Source organism: Pan troglodytes, chromosome 18 (genome assembly GCF_028858775.2).
Source record: "Pan troglodytes isolate AG18354 chromosome 18, NHGRI_mPanTro3-v2.0_pri, whole genome shotgun sequence".
In the NCBI taxonomy this organism is placed as follows: domain Eukaryota; kingdom Metazoa; phylum Chordata; class Mammalia; order Primates; family Hominidae; genus Pan; species Pan troglodytes.
In genome coordinates this window covers 18,975,918-18,994,341 of record NC_072416.2, presented here as the reverse complement: position 1 = coordinate 18,994,341, position 18,424 = coordinate 18,975,918, and the positions used below count along the sequence as shown (strand labels likewise).

The window sequence follows — 18,424 nt, the reverse complement described above, 5'->3', positions numbered from 1 at the left end:
CAATCTCGGCTCACTGCAAGCTCCGCCTCCTGGGTTCATGCCATTCTCCTGCCTCAGCCTCTCGAGTAGCTGGGACTACAGGCACCCGCCACCATGCCCAGCTAAGTTTTTGTATTTGTAGTAGAGACGGGGTTTCATTGTGTTGGCCAGGCTGGTCTCGAACTCCTGACCTCAAGTGATCTGCCCGCCTCGGCCTCCCAAAGTGTTGGGATTACAGGCGTGAGCCACCATGCCTGGCCCTTTTTAATGTTTTATATAGATGGGGTCTTGCTATGTTGCCCAGGCTGGTCTCAGACTCCTGGACTCAGATCCGCCCACCTCGGCCTCCTGAAGTGTTGGGATTACAGGCGTGAGCCACCACACCCGGCCCGGCCACTGGGAGGTTTCTAAGGGACTAACTCGGCCTCTTCACTTGCTATAGATGTACTGAGATTTTCTTCTGGAGTGCATTTCGGAAGTGTGCACAGCCGCGTGCTTGCTTCTTCTGAGTTATCTGGCGTGTTGCTGTGCAGTTGTCTGTAGCGTCTGCTTAGCAAAGTGCCCTCGTTCTTTCACGATTCTGGCTTCTGAGTCTTCTCTCTTTCTCCCTGGTCAGTCTAGCTAAGGCTGCTCAAGTGTGTTGACCCTTCCCGAGCAGCCTTTGGTGGACGCCTTTCCCTCTGGCTGCAGCACTGGAAAGTGGCGGCCCTGGGCATGGTGCCAAGGCCCAGGCTCCATTCCCACTACTCCCAGGTCCCCAGCCCCAGCCCACCTTGCTCCGGGACATCCAGAAGAGAAAGAGGATGGCCAGGTAGACGGGATAGACAACCACGCTGGACACCAGGCCAACAGCGACTGTGTCGACGCTCAGCGGGCTCAGCCTGGACACACGCCCCGTGCTGTGTGGAGGAGAGGAGGCCACACAGGTGAGGCTGAGGGGCAGGAAGGGCTGGGCAGGAAGAGGCTGTCCCGACCCCTACGGCACCCACCTGTAGGCAGAGTCACCAACAGCCCCGTACCACACGGCGTTGGCGCCCAGGAAGAGGCAGATGAGAAGAACGCAGCAGGTGGCCCTCTGGATGCGAGTGAAACAGCTACGAGGCAGCCGGTCCCATATGGAGAGCCAGATGTGCTTGTCAAAGAAGCCGCGCTGCAGCTCAGCCACCAGCAGGCGCCGGAAGCGCAACAGGGCTGCGTCGCCTAGAAGGCAGGGAGGGCCGCACTGCAGGAGGCCACGGGGCAGGACCACCCTGCCCAACCTCCCACGGAGTGGGAACATGGAACGAGGCCTTACTCGCAGCCAGCATCTCCTTCTCCACCAGGCCCCCGTTGGCCTCCGTCTCCACCGAAAGCCAGTCATTGACCAGGAAGAAGGTGCTGTGTGCCGTCTGCAGGTCCCTGACGATGATGTGCTGCAGGAACCAGGCAGGGCTGAGCCCTGCAGAGGCGCGGGAGGGAGGTCAGGCTCGCAGGGCACCCCAATGCGGGGGCAGAGGGGCAGAGCTTGGCAGGGTCCGCACAGACCTTTGTTGTCGTGCCACACTTGGATCTTCCACACGCTACCCAGGCTGTGCGGGTGGCGATCCGGAAGATGTCCAGGCTGTTGCGGTGGAAGGCTCTGTCGCCGTCCAGGTGCCAGTGGCTGCTCCGGCTGTCCACCCCATACAGCATGATGCCCACGTGGGCCGTGGTACCTGGAGGGCAAGAGGGAGGGGTGGGAGGCTCGGTCTGCTGCCCAACACGTGTGGCATCCCAGGCAAGTCATCTCAGCTTTGGCCTCCGCACACTCAAGGAGCCACACAGGCAGTCCCGGCTTTGCACGGCTCTGCCATACACGAGGAGCTGCGGTTACTGCAATTTGTCCAATAAACAGCAGGACCTCAAGGACATGATTAAGTTACATGGAAAGAACTGTAACTTGTGACATGCAAACATGGCTGCACACGCCTCAGTCCACACCACAACCAGTGACCCGCACTGCACACCTGTCCACGCCTCAGTCACGCCACAACCGGTGACCCGCACCACACACCCGTCCCTCAGTTCATGCACAGACTGCAAAACGTGAAGCTGTGTCACCTCCTCTCCCAGTGACAGACCCAGGTGACAGTATTTTTTTTCTTTTCTTTTTTTTTTTGAGATGGAGTCTTGCTGTGTCACCCAGGCTGGAGTGCAGTGGCGCAATCTCAGCTCACTGCAAGCTCCGCCTCCCGGGTTCACGCCATTCTCCTGCCTCAGTCTCCCGAGGAGCTGGGACTACAGGCGCCTGCCACCACGCCGGGCTAATTTTTTTGTATTTTTTAGTAGAGACAGGGTTTCACCGTTAGCCAGGATGGTCTCGATCTCCTGACCCCGTGATTTGCCTGCCTCGGCCTCCCAAAGTGCTCGGATTACAGGTGTGAGCCACCGTGCCCAGCCGACAGTTTTTAAAAGTAGGTAATCAAAAGAAAGAACTGGGAAATGAAGATGAAAGCAGCACGGAAATAAAAAATGGGAACACGGCCAGGTGTGGTGGCTCACACCTGTCATCCCAGCACTCTGGCAGGCCGAGGCAGGCGGATCACCTGAGGTCAGGAGTTCGCCTGGCCGACATGGTGAAAAATTAACTGGGTGTGGTGGCGTGCACCTGTACTCCCAGCTACTCAGGAGAATCGCTTAAGGGGAATCGCTTAAACCCAGGAGCTGGAAGTTACTGTGAGCCAAGAGCACGCCATTGCACTCCAGCCTGGGCAACAGAGCGAGACTCCGTCTCCAAAAAAAGAAAAACGAAAACAAAAAGGGAATGCCAGAAGGGCAATTCCAATGAAAGGAAAATGGAGGTATTGAAGAAACAGCCACGGGGAGGGTGCTGGCGCCTCCGTCTGAGAGACGAGCTATGCAGTCAGGATCACGGGTGGATGCACGGTCTCCCACAGTGGTAGCGATGCTCACGTCACTTGTGGGGCCACGCTACTGTGCAGAACGTGGGCTGCCCACCCTGACTGACTGGCACCTACTTCCAGCTAGGAGCTGTCCTAGTCCTCAGGGACAGTGAGTGCTCACGAGGTCATTCCCAGGATGAACACACCAGCCCTTCACACAGCACTGCAAAAACTGCCTTGTTCTGACGCCTGCGACGAGATTCACTCCCAGAGGGTGCAACCAGCACAGCCAGTGAGAGCAGGGGAGGCCCTGCCACCCCGCTGCGCCCCACCTGAGCCCCGGCCCCAGCCTGTCTTGACGAGGATCTCGTACTTGAAGCGGCCCCGCTGCCTACAGAAGGGGATGGCGCGGCCCCGGCTGGCATCCAACTGGTCCAGCTTGTGCAGGATGGCGGCCATGACCATGTAGGTCACCAGGCACACAGCACATGTCAGCATGACGATGTAGTTTACATCCGCTGTCGGCTCCTGTGAGGACACAGCCGCCAGGCCCAGGAGGTCACGTGCAAGCTGTGCCTTCTCAGGATAGAGCCGAGCCCACCCAGGCCCTCCTCAACTCTGCAGAGGCTCCCAGGAGCACAGGGTCACTCACAGGAAAGACAAAGCGGACATGGCTTGGGGGCACGAAGAGGCTGGCGCCGAAGGCGGTGAGGTGGCGGGTGAGGCAGACGGCCTGGCGGGGCGAGGTCTCCTCCAGGGGCAGCAGCCCCTCTGTCCGCCACACCATGTCCTCCTCGCTGAAGTACTGGCACAGGGACGCGTACAGGCCCACGGACACCTCCAGCGCCGACCAGCGGAAGTGGCTGGAGAGGTTCAGATGGTAACTCCCCACTGGGTCTCTGCTCCTGGGCAGGGAAGGGGCAGTGGACGTGAGCCCAGGCTCCGCCAGGTTGGATGTCAGAGTCCCAGAGCCCATACCCGGTCCAGTCCCCTCGCTGCCTGCCGTCCCCATAGGGCCAGTAACCCGGGCAATGCTGACCCATGATGCCCTGCCCTGCCCTGCCAGGCCGGCCCGCAGAGCTCACCCCGGGGAAATGAAGAAGGTGTAGGGCCGGTGGTCGGCACCCTGGAGTGACTCTGGGCGGATCCTCCTGCTAGCCGAGCAGTTGTGCCCATTGGGCCGGGGCTCCGAGTGCAGATAGACTGCCAGGTAGGGCTCGGATTCCTCAGACAGGTAGCGGCCTGGGGCAGAACGCGCAGGTCACACGCCTGCCGGGAAGCTCAACCACCCGGGGGACACCCACGATGGCCCTCCTGAGCCCACCCTCTGCCACGGGCCTGAAAGGCCATAGGAGCCTCTGCACCAGAGCTGGCACCTGCTTCTCCGTGGCCCCCAGCTCCTCTCCGGCCAGGCCCCCAGCAGCCCATGAAACAGAAAGCAAATTTCACCAGAGACACCCATGGAAGCCCTACGAGAAACGCCTTCCCCCCAAGAACAAGGCCAGGGGGCCGCGTGTGCCCCACCCACTGCACGCACCGTCCAGCAGCGTATAGTTGAGCTGCAGATGCAGCACGGCCGCAGAGTTGCTGCTGTCCAGGGTGACCACAGCACCGACGGAGGCCTGGGGCTGGACCACAACGGAGTTGGCGGAGCTGCGGTGGCCCCGGGCAGCCCAGTCCGAGTTGTTGGGCACCTTCATGGTGATGGCGCGCTCTGAGGCCAGCCGCTCGATGGGGATCTGGGCGCCGGCCCGTGTCTGGAACGCCATCGAGGCCACCTTGGTGGAGACGGTGTAGTTGCTGATATAGCCAAAGGGAAAGGGATTGGAGTCCACCAGAAAGATGAGCTGCACCACGTCACTGAGGTTGGCCAGGGCCCTGCTGAAAGCCTAGGGGATGGAGAAGTGGCAGCCAGACCCTGGGGCGCCGCCATAGCACAGCAGGCTCCGTGGGTCCGAGCGCTTGCCCTGGGCCACGATCTCCTCGCCCGCCAGCGTCAGGTGCTCCTCGTTGAGCACGCGGGAGCGTGTGAGGATGCGCATGAGAGCAGAGGTCAGGTTGTAGGCCTGGGACGCCACCATCCGCGATGGTGACTCGGCTCCCAGCTCTGAGGGCTGTGGTGCCCGCACATCTGAGCTGGCCAGGTGGATGAGGTCTCCTGCAGACAGGCGTGAGGTCAGTGCAGAGACAGGGAGGCAGAGGGAGGGTGGGGGCAGGCAAAAAGGGGGAGCCGGAGGGTGGGGGCTGAGAGAAAGGGGGAACCTGAGGGGGCAGAGAGCGAGGCGCAGGCAGAAGGAAGGGGGAAGCTGGAGAGAGAGTGGTGGAGGGGGAGGGGGAAGGGGATGGGGATGAGGATGAAGATGAGGGGGATGATGGGGAGAGGGAGGAAAAAGGAAGGAAAAGGGTAGAGAAAAGAGAAAGGGGAGAAGAAGAGGAGCAGGGGGAAAGGGAGGGGAAGGGGGATAAGGGAGGGGAAGGGGAATAAGGGAGGGGAAGGAGAATAAGGGGGATAAGAAAGATGAGGGGAATGGACAAAAGGACGGGGAGGATGGGGGGAAATGGAGAAAAGGGGAGAGAGATGGAGAAAAGGTAATAGGGGAGGGGGAGGAGAATGGGAATTGGGGGAGGGGGATAAGGATGGGAATTGGGGGAGGGGGATAAGGATGGGAATTGGGGGAGGGGGATAAGGATGGGAATTGGGGGAGAGGGATGAGGATGGGAATGGGGGAGGGGGATGAGGATGGGAATTGGGGGGAGGGAAGGGGGACAAAGATGAGATGGGGCAAAGGTGAGGCGGTTGTGGGGAGGAGGGAGGCAGAGGAAAGGGCAGCATGGGGCGGACGGGCCACGTGGGGCAGACGGGTGGCATGGGGCACAGGCCGCGGCACCTGTGATGTTGAGGATGCTGTCTCCGATGGCGGTGGGCGTCACGGTGCCCGCGGTGGTCTCTGCCTGCAGGATGCGCATCATGGCCTCCAGCTTGTGCAGCGTCTGCTTCAGGCACGAGCGGCATACGAGCTCCCTGCTGGGCCCCTGTGTGGAGCCAGCAGTGTCCAGTCCCACTCCTGGCCCCACTCCTTGCACACGCCCTCCTCTCTACACAGGTCCTCACCTGGCTCACACCCCCAGCCCTGCAGCTGGAGAGCCCACTTGACTGGACCCCCACAGCCTCCTCACTAAGCATTTTCTGTGGCTCTGCATGACCCAGGGCCTCCACCTGGGGACCACGTGATGCAGCGCACCGACCACACAAGGCACCTCTTCACAAGAGAGGAGGAGGAGAGGAGAGGGGAGAGAGGAGAGGGGAGTGGAGAAAAGGGGGTAGAGGAGAGGGAAGGGGAGAGAAGGGGGAGAGGAGAGGGAAGGGAGAGAGAAGGAGGAGAGGAGAGGGAAGGGGGAGAGGAGAGGGGAGGGGAGAGAAGGGGGAGAGGAGAGGGGAGGGGAGAGAACGAGGAGAGGAGAGGGGAGGGGACAGAAGGGGGAGAGGAGAGGGGAGGGGAGAGAAGGGGGAGAGGAGAGGGGAGGGGAGAGAAGGGGGAGAGGAGAGGGGAGGGGAGAGAAGGGGGAGAGGAGAGGGGAGGGGAGAGAAGGGGGAGAAAGGAGAGGGAAGAGGAGGGGAGGGGAAGAGGGGAAAGAGGGGAGGGATGAGGAGGGGAGGGGAAGAGGAAAGGGGAAGAGGGGAGGGAAGAGGAGGAGAGGGGAAGAGGGGAGGGAAGAGGAGGGGAGGGGAAGAGGAGAGGGAGAAGTGTTTCTGGAGAAGACACAGCACTCCAGGCAGAGGGGAGAGTATGTGCAAAGGCCCCGAGGAGGGAGTGAGCTTGGTGTGGGACTGCAGAGGACCACTGTGGCTGGGGCCCGGTGAGTGAGGGGACAGTGGGAGGAGATAAAGAAGGGGTTAAGAAGTGTCAAAAAAAAAAAAAAAAAAGGATCTTATTACAAGAGAGCTAGAAATCCACTCCACTGCTGGAAGGGAAAGGTTTCCTAAATATCTATCACTTATTATGAACTGGATATTAATCGATCTCCTATAACAAATCTACCTGTCGAGCTTTTGTAATTAAGCAGTTAGGGGAGTAAGCTGGCACATGAAACACCAGTTCCAATTCTTCCAGTTTCTCTACAGAGAAACTAAGACCTGACGACGACATCTGCCGCCGCTCGACATCAAAACATTATAGAAATTCACGAAGGGATCTACAGAGGTGCTCCTGAAACCCATTTCACACTGCCTTTCAGGCCACAGAGACCACAGTCAACAAGAAGCTAAGATCCTGTTTACAGCTTCTTCCCCTGTGCTGGAATAAATACACCAGAGAAGGTGGGGCACAATGGCTCACGCCTGTAATCCTAGCACTCTGCGAGGCCAACACGGGTGGATCCCCTGAGGTCAGGAGTTTTAAGACCAGTCTGGCCAACATGGTGGAACTCTGTCTCTAACAAAAATACAAAAAAAAAAAAAAAAATTAGCTGGGCATGGTGGCACGCACCTCTAGTCCCAGCTACTCGGGAGGCTGAGGCAGGAGAATCGCTTGAACCCGGGAGGTGGAGGTTTCAGTGAGCCGAGATTGTGCCACTGCACTCCAGCCTGGGCAACAGAGCAAGACTCCATCTCAAAAAAAAAAAAAAAAAAAAAAAAAATTTATATATATATATCAGAGAAACTCACTTGGCAGTACAGAGCAGTGTACACCAAGGACACTTTGATACCTAAGAGGGTTCACTTAAGCCCTGCCATAACCCTGAGAAGTAAGTATTAAGATCTCAATTTTCGGTGAAAACTGAGGCTGAGAAGCAGCACATGAATTTACCCAAAGCTATTATTCGTAATAATATAAAGCCAGTGTGCTCTGCACTGTACCAAAGGCCACCCCGAATCACCAGTCAGATTTAGCGTACGGCCAGGACAAGGAAACCTCCTAAATACAGGGGTCCTTCCACTGAGAGAGTATAAATGCTTCCTGATTATGCGTTGCGTAACAGGTGGGCGAGTGGAGAGGCAGAAAAGGAAATCTGACTTGCCTACGTTTACAATATGCCTGGGATGTTAGTCTTTCTTGACATCCACAAGGCGAGCGTTTTTCCAAATAAGAGACTCCATAAGCCGTACATACCAGAGTGATGGCGTGAGACAGGGAACATCTCAGCATGTAGCCCGTCTGCCTGAACTCAACTGCAGACACCTCATCCTCCAGCACTTCCACCTCCAGGCTCTTGTTCTTCCAGCACCAATCCTCATGCATGATGCTTACTGCAAAAGCAAACACCAAAAACGGACATGTGGGCGTGGAGCACACCACCTCCCTGCACGCCACCAGAAACAATGATCATGAATTAACTAATTTTAAAAAGCAGGACATAAAGATAGAAATATACACATACATATATTTATAACTAGCAGTATTTGGAATAAATTACTGCTAAAGAAAACCTGGAGTCGAGCGTGGTAGCTCACGCCTATAATCCCAGCACTCTGGGAGGCCGAGGCAGTTGGATGGCTTGAAACCAGGAGTTCAAGACCAGTCTGACCAACATAGCAAAACCCCATCTCTACTAAAAATACAAAAGTTATCCAGGCATGGTGGTGCATGCCTGTAATCCCAGCTACTCAGGAGGCTGAGGCAAGAGAATCTCCTGCACCCAGAAGGCGGAGAGGTTGCAGTGAGCCAAGGTCACGCCACCACACTCCGGCCTGGGTGACAGAGCAAGGCTAAATTTCAAAAAAAAAAAGAAAGAAAAACTCGAACCAATGTCCATTACATCAAGAAAGAAATCTAATGGGGCCTGTAAGATCAGGCTGCAAGTAAGGTATTCAGGGATCCACAAACTTTTTCTGCAACTCTTTTCAGTTTTGCAGGCCACATGCTTTGTCAGCCTCAACCACTCGACTTGGCCACTGTTACACACGAGCAGCCATAGAGAATCCATAAACAAATGGGCAAGGCTGTATTCTAAGGAAACTATGCTTATAAAAAAGGCAGTTTTTGTAGTCTGCCAAGCCCTGCCATAACAGAAAATATTAATATAATTCCAGAAAAGCAGTCTGTTTTATAAGCTATCCACTGCCAGCAGCCCCAAGCTGATTTCTGAAAAAGCAGAAATACAGGCAAGAAGTGGCTTCTTAAGAAGGGCAAGGAAAAGGGAAGTAACATTTGTGGGCACCAGCTACTTAGCTGGCTCTCTGCACAACGGGCTTTATAAACTTTACTTCTTTTAGTCTTATATTCTGCAGAAAGGGTCTATTACGTCTATTTTACAGATGGGAAAACTGAGTTTCGGGGAGGTCAAGTACCTTGCCATGGCCAGTACTCAGCACCAGTACTGCTAAGTTAGTAGAACACATCAGTGGCACTATTTCACACTCCTTTTTCTGGCCTTTAGAAATAAAATGCCATAAGTCAGGGCACCCTCCCTTAACAGAAGCAGCCAGTGGGCTGTGCTGACAAGGTGGCGGTCAGCTCAGGGCCTGGACTCCTCCATGCTTGTCCAACGCTAAATAATGCCGTCAAGGTCACGAGGCAAAGACGACTTAAAGCAAGGAAAGGTACATGGTCGTGATACAATTTGAGACCTGAGTTTTAGAAAGTTTACAAAGACAAGAAGTGTGTGAGGGCCACAGGATGTTGCATTCCAATTCTTACTTTTGTATTTTCCAGGGAGCACGTTGTCAAAGGTGAAAGTCATGGCGTTGACCTTGCCGGAGAGCTGGAGGCTCCGCTTCTCACCCTGGCGGCTCAGGGACTGTAGAGTCACCAGCAAGTCACCGCAGGTGTCTGCAGGGAAAAGAAGGGAGGGCCCCATGTGACCCCTCATAAGGCTTCAGCACAGGTTCGAATCCTAACCCTATGTAATAGCTTCTTGCTACTGCTGAGCTCCTAAGAGGCAGTGGCCGGAGGCGGACGGAGTGCTTCTTTCAAGCTAACATGCACCCACTTGACTCCAAGAAGCCTCCCTCGCACGCAGGTGATCAGTAGCAAACAACAAAGGCAAAAGGAAAAGTTTCCCAAATCCCACTCCTACCGGCTGACTTCTTTGAAACTAAGTGTTCTTACTTTCCAGTGATATCTTACCCAAACAAGAGACTTTCCCAGAAACTGATGCCAAGAACTGTACAAAGGCCACATCCATCACCGGCCTGTCGGTCACAGTAAGAGGAAATGTCTGGGGTTTCAACGTCAGCCCTGCTCTGGTTTCTGCCTCAGGAACCATCACCTGCGGAAACGTGGATGGAGCGTTAGAGGCTGCATTCGGGGAGATCTTCCCCCTGACCTACAGGGCGCTAGAACATTCATCTGGGACCAAGGCTAAAGAGATTTTGAAGGCCAAAGTTTCATTTCCAGGCCGATTTTACAATCACATCAAATCCACGAATAACTTGTGTGAAGTAAACACAGTTCTACCCAGATGAAAAATTAGCCTCAACAGACCCATGTGTATGAACAAAAGTCTATCTGGCCTAATTCCCCACAGGCACGCAACGCGGACACGCCTCACTTACATACTAGAAACCATACTACATCCCAGTCACTTTTCCAGGCTTCGGATCACTTGTAGCATAAGCTCTGAACCTGTCAACACTATGTGGATGACACTTTGGTGGAATTAAGTCATTTTCTTCCTCCTATTGTTCTGTGTGCCTTTCATGGGCTAAGAGGAGGAACAGGTGAAGGTAGCAGCGGTCAACTCTTTCATCCCTAGTAAAGACGACACTGCCCTTCCTTGGAGAAGTCCATCATGCTTCCGAAAGGGCTTCCAAAGACTTGTCAATGTGGACGTCTTCGCAAGAAGCCAGCTACCATCTAATCAAGGCAGCTGTCAACCCACACACCACGCTGTTCTGTGGAAGCAGGGAGAACGCAATCTCCTACCCTGTTTCCCACAGAGGGAGGGACCCCACTTTGCCCTAGAGGAGAGCATAGTCTAACAGGGAACCTTCTCGGCCCTCTCCCTTTGTGTTATTTGCTCTTCCACAGGGAGGAAGGGCAGCTGCTGATTTGATGGGTGACAGCCCACGGAAACAGTCTCTCCCCAAGGGCAGGGCCACTGCACTGAAAGGCATGGTGGGCTGACCTCTGCTCTGTCCTGTCTCTTGCTTGCTTGGGCCAGCTGTGGCTTGGGCCTTCACCATGGTGATGAGACCACAGGCCAGACCGTCTCCCCGTTCTCGGCCTGCTTGAATGGATAAGTCGCGTGGTCCCTGCCTAGCCATCTTGAAGTCAAGGCAAAGCAGGAAATGGGAAGCTCCATTTTGGCCTGGGGTCCCAGAAGCCACGCACTATGGCCATTTTTGAGCTGCCATTAGTAGAGTTCATTTTTGGTGTCCTCTTGGACTCATCGACATTCTACAGCAGCCAGAAGCCTGAAGGTAGAGGAGTGACTGGCAGCCTGATACTAATAAACATCAAGACTGGAAAAAAGAGAGGCAGATGGCATCATTTTTTAGCTGGATGCCTATCTGACTCTCCTCTACTGGTGCAGGATTGTAAAGACTTAGAAACAAGAAGTTGGAAACTGGAATGCTCCTTCTCTAACCCCACTCAACCTAATAACCCTTCTAAAAATCACTGCTTTTTCTCAAAACATTTTAAATTTAAAACAATGCAACGCACCTGCACTTTGTAAGTCCCTGGTTTTGCTTTAAAACAAAATGATCCATGAGCATCTGTCTCCACGGTGACCAAAGACTTGTCCTTGTCTTGAGATGACAGGACAACTTTGTATTTATTCATCTGCTTGACGGTGTCGGGGAAGCGAATGATTGATATCTGACCACAGACACTGAACCTGCAAAGAGAAGACCATTCATTCCAGCACGAGGACTCAATTATAACAGGAAAGGCTCTTATCGACCAAAAAAGATGCAGCCCTCTCCCAGCCCTTGTTCCTGAGAATAGTCTAATCTTAATGAAGAGACAGAATGCAGTCCAGATGATTCTGGTTTTAAAAAGCAACCTTCATTCTGGTTTTAAAAAGCAACCTTCAGAAGCAAGACTGGGCATCTTTCTACAGAACAGGGGCCCGTAGTGGGGCTGTTTGTGTGTTCCGGGTGACATCTGGCAATCCCCCACTGCAGAGGCAATTTTAAGAAAACCTGCAGATAATAAAAACGTTTCAGGTAATTGGATCGTTGACAGCGGAGCGGCCTTGGACTGAGAATGTGGGCTAGCCCTTAAAAGCAAGAGCTCTAAGCTGCCTAAGAAACTGTGGCATTACCAGGCCATCAAATAAGTCAGGATTATCAAAGACGTCTTCCTTGCTTGTGATTATATATAATACATGGATGAAAGCAAACTGGGAGATTGGAACAGAAAAGGTAATTAAGTTAAAAAATGCAAAGCTAAAATTGAACTCCTTGGGAGGTAGGAGCCACAAATGTAACTTATAACTGAAAAGCCCTATTAAGGTAATGATTCAGATTTGAGATTCTAAATAAGGAGTAAGGTGTTGCAAGGCATCCCTCGAATAACACACGAGAGGCCCCCCTACAACGACCATCATCCTTGGAGTGCTGGTCTTCATTTCTGAAGCAGCTGGGTGTTAAAGTGTAATAGTACATCCTAGCTGGGGGTCACAGTTGTCTTTTCAACTGTTCCTTTTAAAGAATCTTCAAGAATCATTTTAGATAAAAATTAGTTACTTTTGACATAAAGATAATCAAGAATGTTGGATTCTGACAATTAGGGGTACATTAAATGTTGGAACCACCACTCCGCCTCAAATAAAAAAACAGTGGAAAACACAAGGAAATGGTGGAAGATTGTGTATGTGAAATCTAGGAATCATGAAAAACACAGCCATTTCTTCAGAGTGAAGGGACTGCCCAGCCATATGAGCTCACTATCTCCAGCATGGGTCAGCAAACTACCACCCAAGGACCAAGTCAGGGCCCCCCTCCCGTTTGTGATGAACTGCAAGCCGAGAAAAAGAATTGTACACTCTTAAGTGGTTAAAGTTAAAAAAAAAAAAAAGAAAGAAAGATAATGTCTCACATGTAAAAATTACATGAAATGCAAACTGTGGTGTCCAAAAATGTAGTTGTGTTGCGCTCTGCCCATTCATTTACAAATTGTCTATCTCAGCTGTGGTCCTAGAGACCGTATGGCTCACGCAGCCTAAAATAGTTATTCTCTGGCTCTCCACAGAGAAAGTGTCCCAATCCCTGACCTAGCATATGCATTTTGGTTCTCACATGTGAAAGTCTCACTGTGAACTATCAGAATAAAAGGATGGGAAGCGAACACTGACACAATCATTCCCAAGGACCTGCCATATTCTCTTGATTTGTGTACCTGTCAGGGGACACATCACCTTGTCTATTTCCTATCAAATCTCTTTGCCTCCTTAAGTTGTAAATATTTGAACCATAAGATCTGTTTTAGCCCATATTCTTATTAAAAAGAAGTGCCTATTCTCCCTAAACCTCAAATCTATACTGGCTTAGTTTGGAAAAATAAACCAAAAGGGTGGTAGAAAAAGGTTCCGTTATACTGAAGCCCTTAAAAATTGATTTGTATCAATAAATTCTTTCAACAGGGTTTAAATACATATATGGACAGAAACAGGTAATATTGGTGGATATTGAGAGAAATCTATTTTCACAGTCATTTGGACAGAAGCCAAAGAGTTTGTTTTTACAATAAATTGAGTAATTTTTTTATTTTACTTTAAAGGAAGACTAGGCACCATGGCTCAGCCTGTAATCCCAGCACTTTGGGAAGCCGAGGCGGGTGGGTCACTTGAGGTCAGGAGTTCGAGACCAGCCTAGCCAACACGGCAAAACCACATCTCTACTAAAAAATATAAAAATTAGCCTGTAATCCCAGCTACTCAGGAGGCTGGGGCAGGAGAATCACTTGAACCCGAGAGGCGGAGGCTGCAGTGAGCCAAGATGGTGCCACTGTACTGGTGCCACTGTACTCCAGCCTGGGCAACGGAGTAAGACCCTGTCTCAAAAAAAATAAAAAGGAAAAGAAATAGTAAGAAGTATCAGTGTGCTAAAAAGGCAAATGTACTACGTTGGCCAATAAAAAAAAGAGATTTTCCAAAAATGTTCAACAAATGCTATTTTTCTTTCTTTGACTCAAATACTCTACTTTAAAGGAGAAAATAAATATATTTCCTCCATCTCTGTGAACAGCGCCTTCTCCATCTACCCAGTGGCTCAAATAAGAAACCTGTAACCTCAACAGCACAGGCCTGTGGGTGTGTTCTCCATGTGACCTACCAAATCCATCTACTCCTCGCTCCCTCGCCTGCCAGCCGCCTGGGCCCGGCCACTACCATATCTCCTCCAGACAACCACCACTGCCTCATATCTGGCCCCTCCATTCACACCATGGCTTTCCTCCAATCCATTCTCCACACAGCAGCCAGGAAGAAAAACAAACTTTTTAAAGTACCATGATTCCTATCGCTCCCTTGCCAACTGATAAGTCTCTTTTTTTTTTTTTGAGACGGAATCTCACCCTGTTGACCAGGCTGGAATGCAATGGTGCAATCTCAGCTCACTGCAACCCCTGCCTCCCGGGTTCAAGCGATTCTCCTGCCTCAGCCTCCTGAGTTGCTGGGATTATAGGCGCGCATCACCATGCCCTGCCAACCTTTTGTATCTTTAGTACAGACCGGGTTTCACCATGCTGGCCAGGCTGGGCTTGAACTCCTGACCTCATGATCCGCCCACCTCAGCCTCCCAAAGTGCTGAGACCATAGGCGTGAGCCACCGTGCCCGGCCAACCAACAGACAACTCCTAACGGGTTTCCACTGCATTAGGGAGCAAAGCCCAATCCCAAAGCAAGGCTACAAGGCCCCAGAGCTCCCTGACCTCACCCACCTCCTCCAGCTGCGCAGACTGCCTTTCAGGTCCTTCCTATCCTATGCAGGCCTCTGAGCATGCTGCTTCTCTACTAGGGAAGATTTTCTTTAGCTAACTTTTAGTCTCTACTAAGGTCTCTGCAACCCAGAGAGCCTTGCAGAGCTCCTACTCTAAATTAGCTCTTCTTGCAGCACCCTGATCTCTTCCCTGCACGACACTTGCCATAATTTAGCAGCATAAATGTATTTGTCTTTTTTGTCTTTTTTTAAAATCTTGTTATCTTTTAATTTTTATCTCTTTATTTATTTATTTTTAGACCAGGTTATGAAACTAGCTACTTTTTGCATTTTTGGTAGAGATGGTGTTTTACCAAGTTGCCCAGGCTGGTCTCAAACTCCTGGGCTCAAGCGATCCGCCCACCTCCGCCTCCCAAGGTGCTGGGATGGATTACAGGTGTGAGGCATTAAGCCTGGCCACAGATGTATTTGTCTTCAGTCTGTCTCCCTGGTAGGGTGAAAGCCCCATCTCTGGAACACTAGTTTGATTAATTATTAGGTACGAAGCATTTTTCAGTGCCTCATCTAGAGTAACTGCACAAAGTGTTTATGGAAGGTGGGAAAGACTTCAATCCAAGAATTACTTTCTGAGGGTAATTTGCTTCCCTGTCTTCCATTCACCACTGGACTCCTTGACCTCAACCTCCATCTGTCTACAGAAAAGAGTCACTGTGGCCTCCTCAGTGATCAAGCCAGGGGACTGTGTTCACCAGGGCTCAGCTCCCTGCACCTCCCTGTTGGGCACTACCTCCTACCCCAAACTTACTTTCTTAGCTCCTATGACCTCATGCTCCCTAGGTCCCCCCTGGGCCACCTGGCACTCTGTTTTTGGCCTACTGTTCTTCTAATTCTACCTGCACATACATATTTGAGGTCCTGGCTGCCACCTGCAGCCGAATCTTCAGGATTGACCATCCATCCAAGCGCCTATTGAAGAGCTCCACCTAGTGGTCCTACAGACCAATGTGGCCAAATCTGAACCCTCATCACCTAACTGGCTTCTCTTTCTGTCCCCAGCCATCACACCTCTCAAGCTGGGCACCCTAAATATCTCACCAGTCTGTCCCTGACTTCCCTACGAGGCAAGCCCTTGTCGTCTCTGCTTTCAGACCTCCTGTGCCCAAGTCCTGTCCCCTTCAAAGCCACTCTACTCCATGCCATTGTTTTCAGAATGCCCTATTGAAAACAATGATCAAAGCTTGTTAAATTAATGCTCAAAACCACTCACGGCCCGTTGGCCCCAGTGGGAGAAAGCCCCTATGCCCCGGTGGGGTGTGAGGAGGTGCTATGGGGTTGGCCTCATCATCACCTTCACCTGCCAGTATATTCTGCTCCAGTAGCACCCAGCTTTACACCCGCAGCCACCTCATGCTGCTGTGAGACTGCCTGACTTTGCTCATGCCGCGCTTCTCCCAAGCAGACCCTGCACTCTCCTTCTAAGCTACTGTTTTGTGAGCACCTGTTATGTCTAAAGCTGTTCTGCAGGTTACATGCAGGTGGATCTGGGATCTCACTCCAAAGCCCAAGTTCTTGGCACTACACAATCTTGCTTCAGATGATGGTAAAACCACATGAATTCAACCACAAGATGTCCCTGCCTGTACTTATAGTATAATGAGTAACTACAAGCAGGAAGAACTACACCAATGACCTGAAGCATCTTCCAATAAGCTTTCTCAACCAACAATATCATCTTCCAAAAATCCTCAAAGATTAAGCAAAGAGGGGTCCTGTGAAAGATCGTGAAAGTCAGACATGAAAGATTTTTTAATTTCACAAGCCCATTTTAATTTGAAGCAAGGGACTTTTCATTAAGCATCCGACATGTCAGTACCTTCAGTTTGTAAGATTTAGAACTAATCTTTCTTGGCCGGGTGCAGTGTCTCACACCTATAATCCCAGCACTTTGGGAGGCCAAAGCAGGCAGACAGCCTGAGGTTAGGAGTTTTGAGACTAGCCTGGCCAACATAGAGTGAAACCCTGTCTCTACTTAAAAATACAAAAATTAGCTGGGTGTGGTGGGGCACGCCTGTAGTCCCAGCTACTTGGGAAGCTGAGGCAGGAGAATCACTTGAACCTGGGAGGCAGAGGTTGCAGTGAATCGAGATGGCACCACTGCACTACAGCCTGGGCAACAGGGCAAGACTCTGACTCTCAAAAAAAAAAAAAAAAAGTACTAATCTTTCTTAAGTTCTTAAGCTCGGCAAGACACACAGATCACAGGTCATTTTGTTCTACACTGGCTGCCAGCATATTTACTGGCGCTTCCAAATCCACACGATAAGCTTACCCCGTTGCAATAATGTCAGCCAGCTGAGGTGTGTTCGGTGCAATTTTGATGGTGACCGTTTCAAAGTAGAGGTGCTCTTTCTGAGCATGGATGGTGTATGTCCCTGTGGTTATGTTCTCAAGGCGGAATGAGCCATCAGCTTTTGTTTTAACTGTAAAACAAAAACACACTAACAGAAGATAAGCCAAAAACAACAGTGTATCCTTACATGTACACCAGAATACTTGAGACCAAAAGCTGCCATGTTCTCATATAGTCATCAGTTCCTCTCCATTTCTCTCTGTGATCCAAAAACAGCGCTGGCCATCAGCCTGGGGCTGCTGTGTCAGCCCACCTTTGATTTGGTTATTCAGGGTGACTACTGCTTCTGGAACACCATCTCCTTCGGGTCCGTTCAAGACCCTCCCGGTGACGGAGAATCCCATGACGTGGAACACGGGCTAGAAAACAAAGAACAAGAAGAAGGTGCTCGAAGGTGCTCCTGTGCCAGAGCCACAAAGCCTCCTTCTGCTGCGCCGGCCACCACCTACCATGTCTGCTCCTGCCGCCCACCTCCCAACACTCAGTGCCCCGGTCCTGTGTGCCAGCCGGGCTCCCTCTCACTTTACCCACATCTGTCTTCTCTGTTGTGTTCCCAACACACTGCTGAGTGTCAAACAACAGAAAAGAAAAGTCTAGAGACTTACTTCCCTCGTTAAAAGGTCACTGACTCAAGCTTCTAGAAGCCCCCCACCCTTACCCCTGTGCCATCTCCTCCCCTCCAGATGCCCCCATTTTGGTGAACCACGTCTTCCTCCAGTCTCCCATGCACACCCCGGCATCACTTCGGATGCCCCGCCCCGCTCCTCCAGCATCGATCAGTCCTGTGGATTCTACCTCTGCAAGGTCTCACGTGCCCCCTCCTGTCTTTCCACCACGACCTGAACACAGGTCCTTATGAAATCCACCTAGGCCAGGTGCAGTGGTTCACGCCTGTAATCCCAGCACTTTGGGAGGCCGAGGCAGGCAGATCACTTGAGGTCAGGAGTCCAAGACCAGCCTGGCCAACATGGTGAAGCCCTGTCTCCACTAAAAATACAAAAATTAGCCAGATGTGGTGGCAGGCGCCTGTAATCCCAGCTACTCGGGAGGCTGAGGCAGGAGAATCGCTTCAACTCGGGATGCGGAGGTTGCAGTGAGCCAAGATAGTGCCAGCCTGTGTGAAGCAGCAAGACTCTGTCTCAAAGAAAAAAAAAAAAAAAAGAAATCCACCTAGACCACCCTCCTCCACCACCATCACTGGCTCACACGTGGTCCCATGCTCCATGTGTCTGTGTCTGTGTCTGTGCCCCACTCGCCTGTGAGCAGCACACCTGTGCTTTCTCTGCAGTTACTGAGTTCCAGCCCTGATCTGTGTATCCCCAAGGTCACCACTGCTAACCTATTTTA

General features: G+C 51.9%; 2 protein-coding genes across 9 annotated transcripts in view; both read right to left on the bottom strand.

Moving 5' to 3' along the window:
* LOC739285 (polycystin-1) overlaps nt 1-9,610 on the bottom strand; it is a 71,730-nt gene extending 62,120 nt beyond the window's left edge. For all 8 annotated transcript variants that reach the window (XM_063796785.1, XM_063796788.1, XM_063796787.1 and 5 more), the window contains exons 1-11: nt 9,479-9,610; nt 7,952-8,088; nt 5,729-5,873; nt 4,378-4,640; nt 3,926-4,082; nt 3,493-3,745; nt 3,214-3,368; nt 1,504-1,673; nt 1,274-1,417; nt 969-1,179; nt 752-878 (exon numbers count right to left, since the gene is read on the bottom strand). In XM_063796785.1, the coding sequence (XP_063652855.1) occupies nt 752-878; nt 969-1,179; nt 1,274-1,417; nt 1,504-1,673; nt 3,214-3,368; nt 3,493-3,745; nt 3,926-4,082; nt 4,378-4,640; nt 5,729-5,873; nt 7,952-7,979 (1,653 nt within the window). In that variant the 5' untranslated portion in view covers nt 7,980-8,088; nt 9,479-9,610. The remainder of the gene's footprint in view (nt 1-751; nt 879-968; nt 1,180-1,273; nt 1,418-1,503; nt 1,674-3,213; nt 3,369-3,492; nt 3,746-3,925; nt 4,083-4,377; nt 4,641-5,728; nt 5,874-7,951; nt 8,089-9,478) is intronic.
* Nucleotides 8,886-18,424, bottom strand: part of LOC112207767 (BOS complex subunit NOMO3) — a 31,915-nt gene continuing 22,376 nt past the window's right edge. Inside the window, exons 10-15 of the mRNA XM_054669687.2 lie at nt 17,292-17,436; nt 16,997-17,147; nt 11,447-11,621; nt 9,908-10,049; nt 9,479-9,610; nt 8,886-8,923 (exon numbers count right to left, since the gene is read on the bottom strand). Coding sequence (XP_054525662.2) covers nt 8,886-8,923; nt 9,479-9,610; nt 9,908-10,049; nt 11,447-11,621; nt 16,997-17,147; nt 17,292-17,436 — 783 coding nt within the window. The remainder of the gene's footprint in view (nt 8,924-9,478; nt 9,611-9,907; nt 10,050-11,446; nt 11,622-16,996; nt 17,148-17,291; nt 17,437-18,424) is intronic.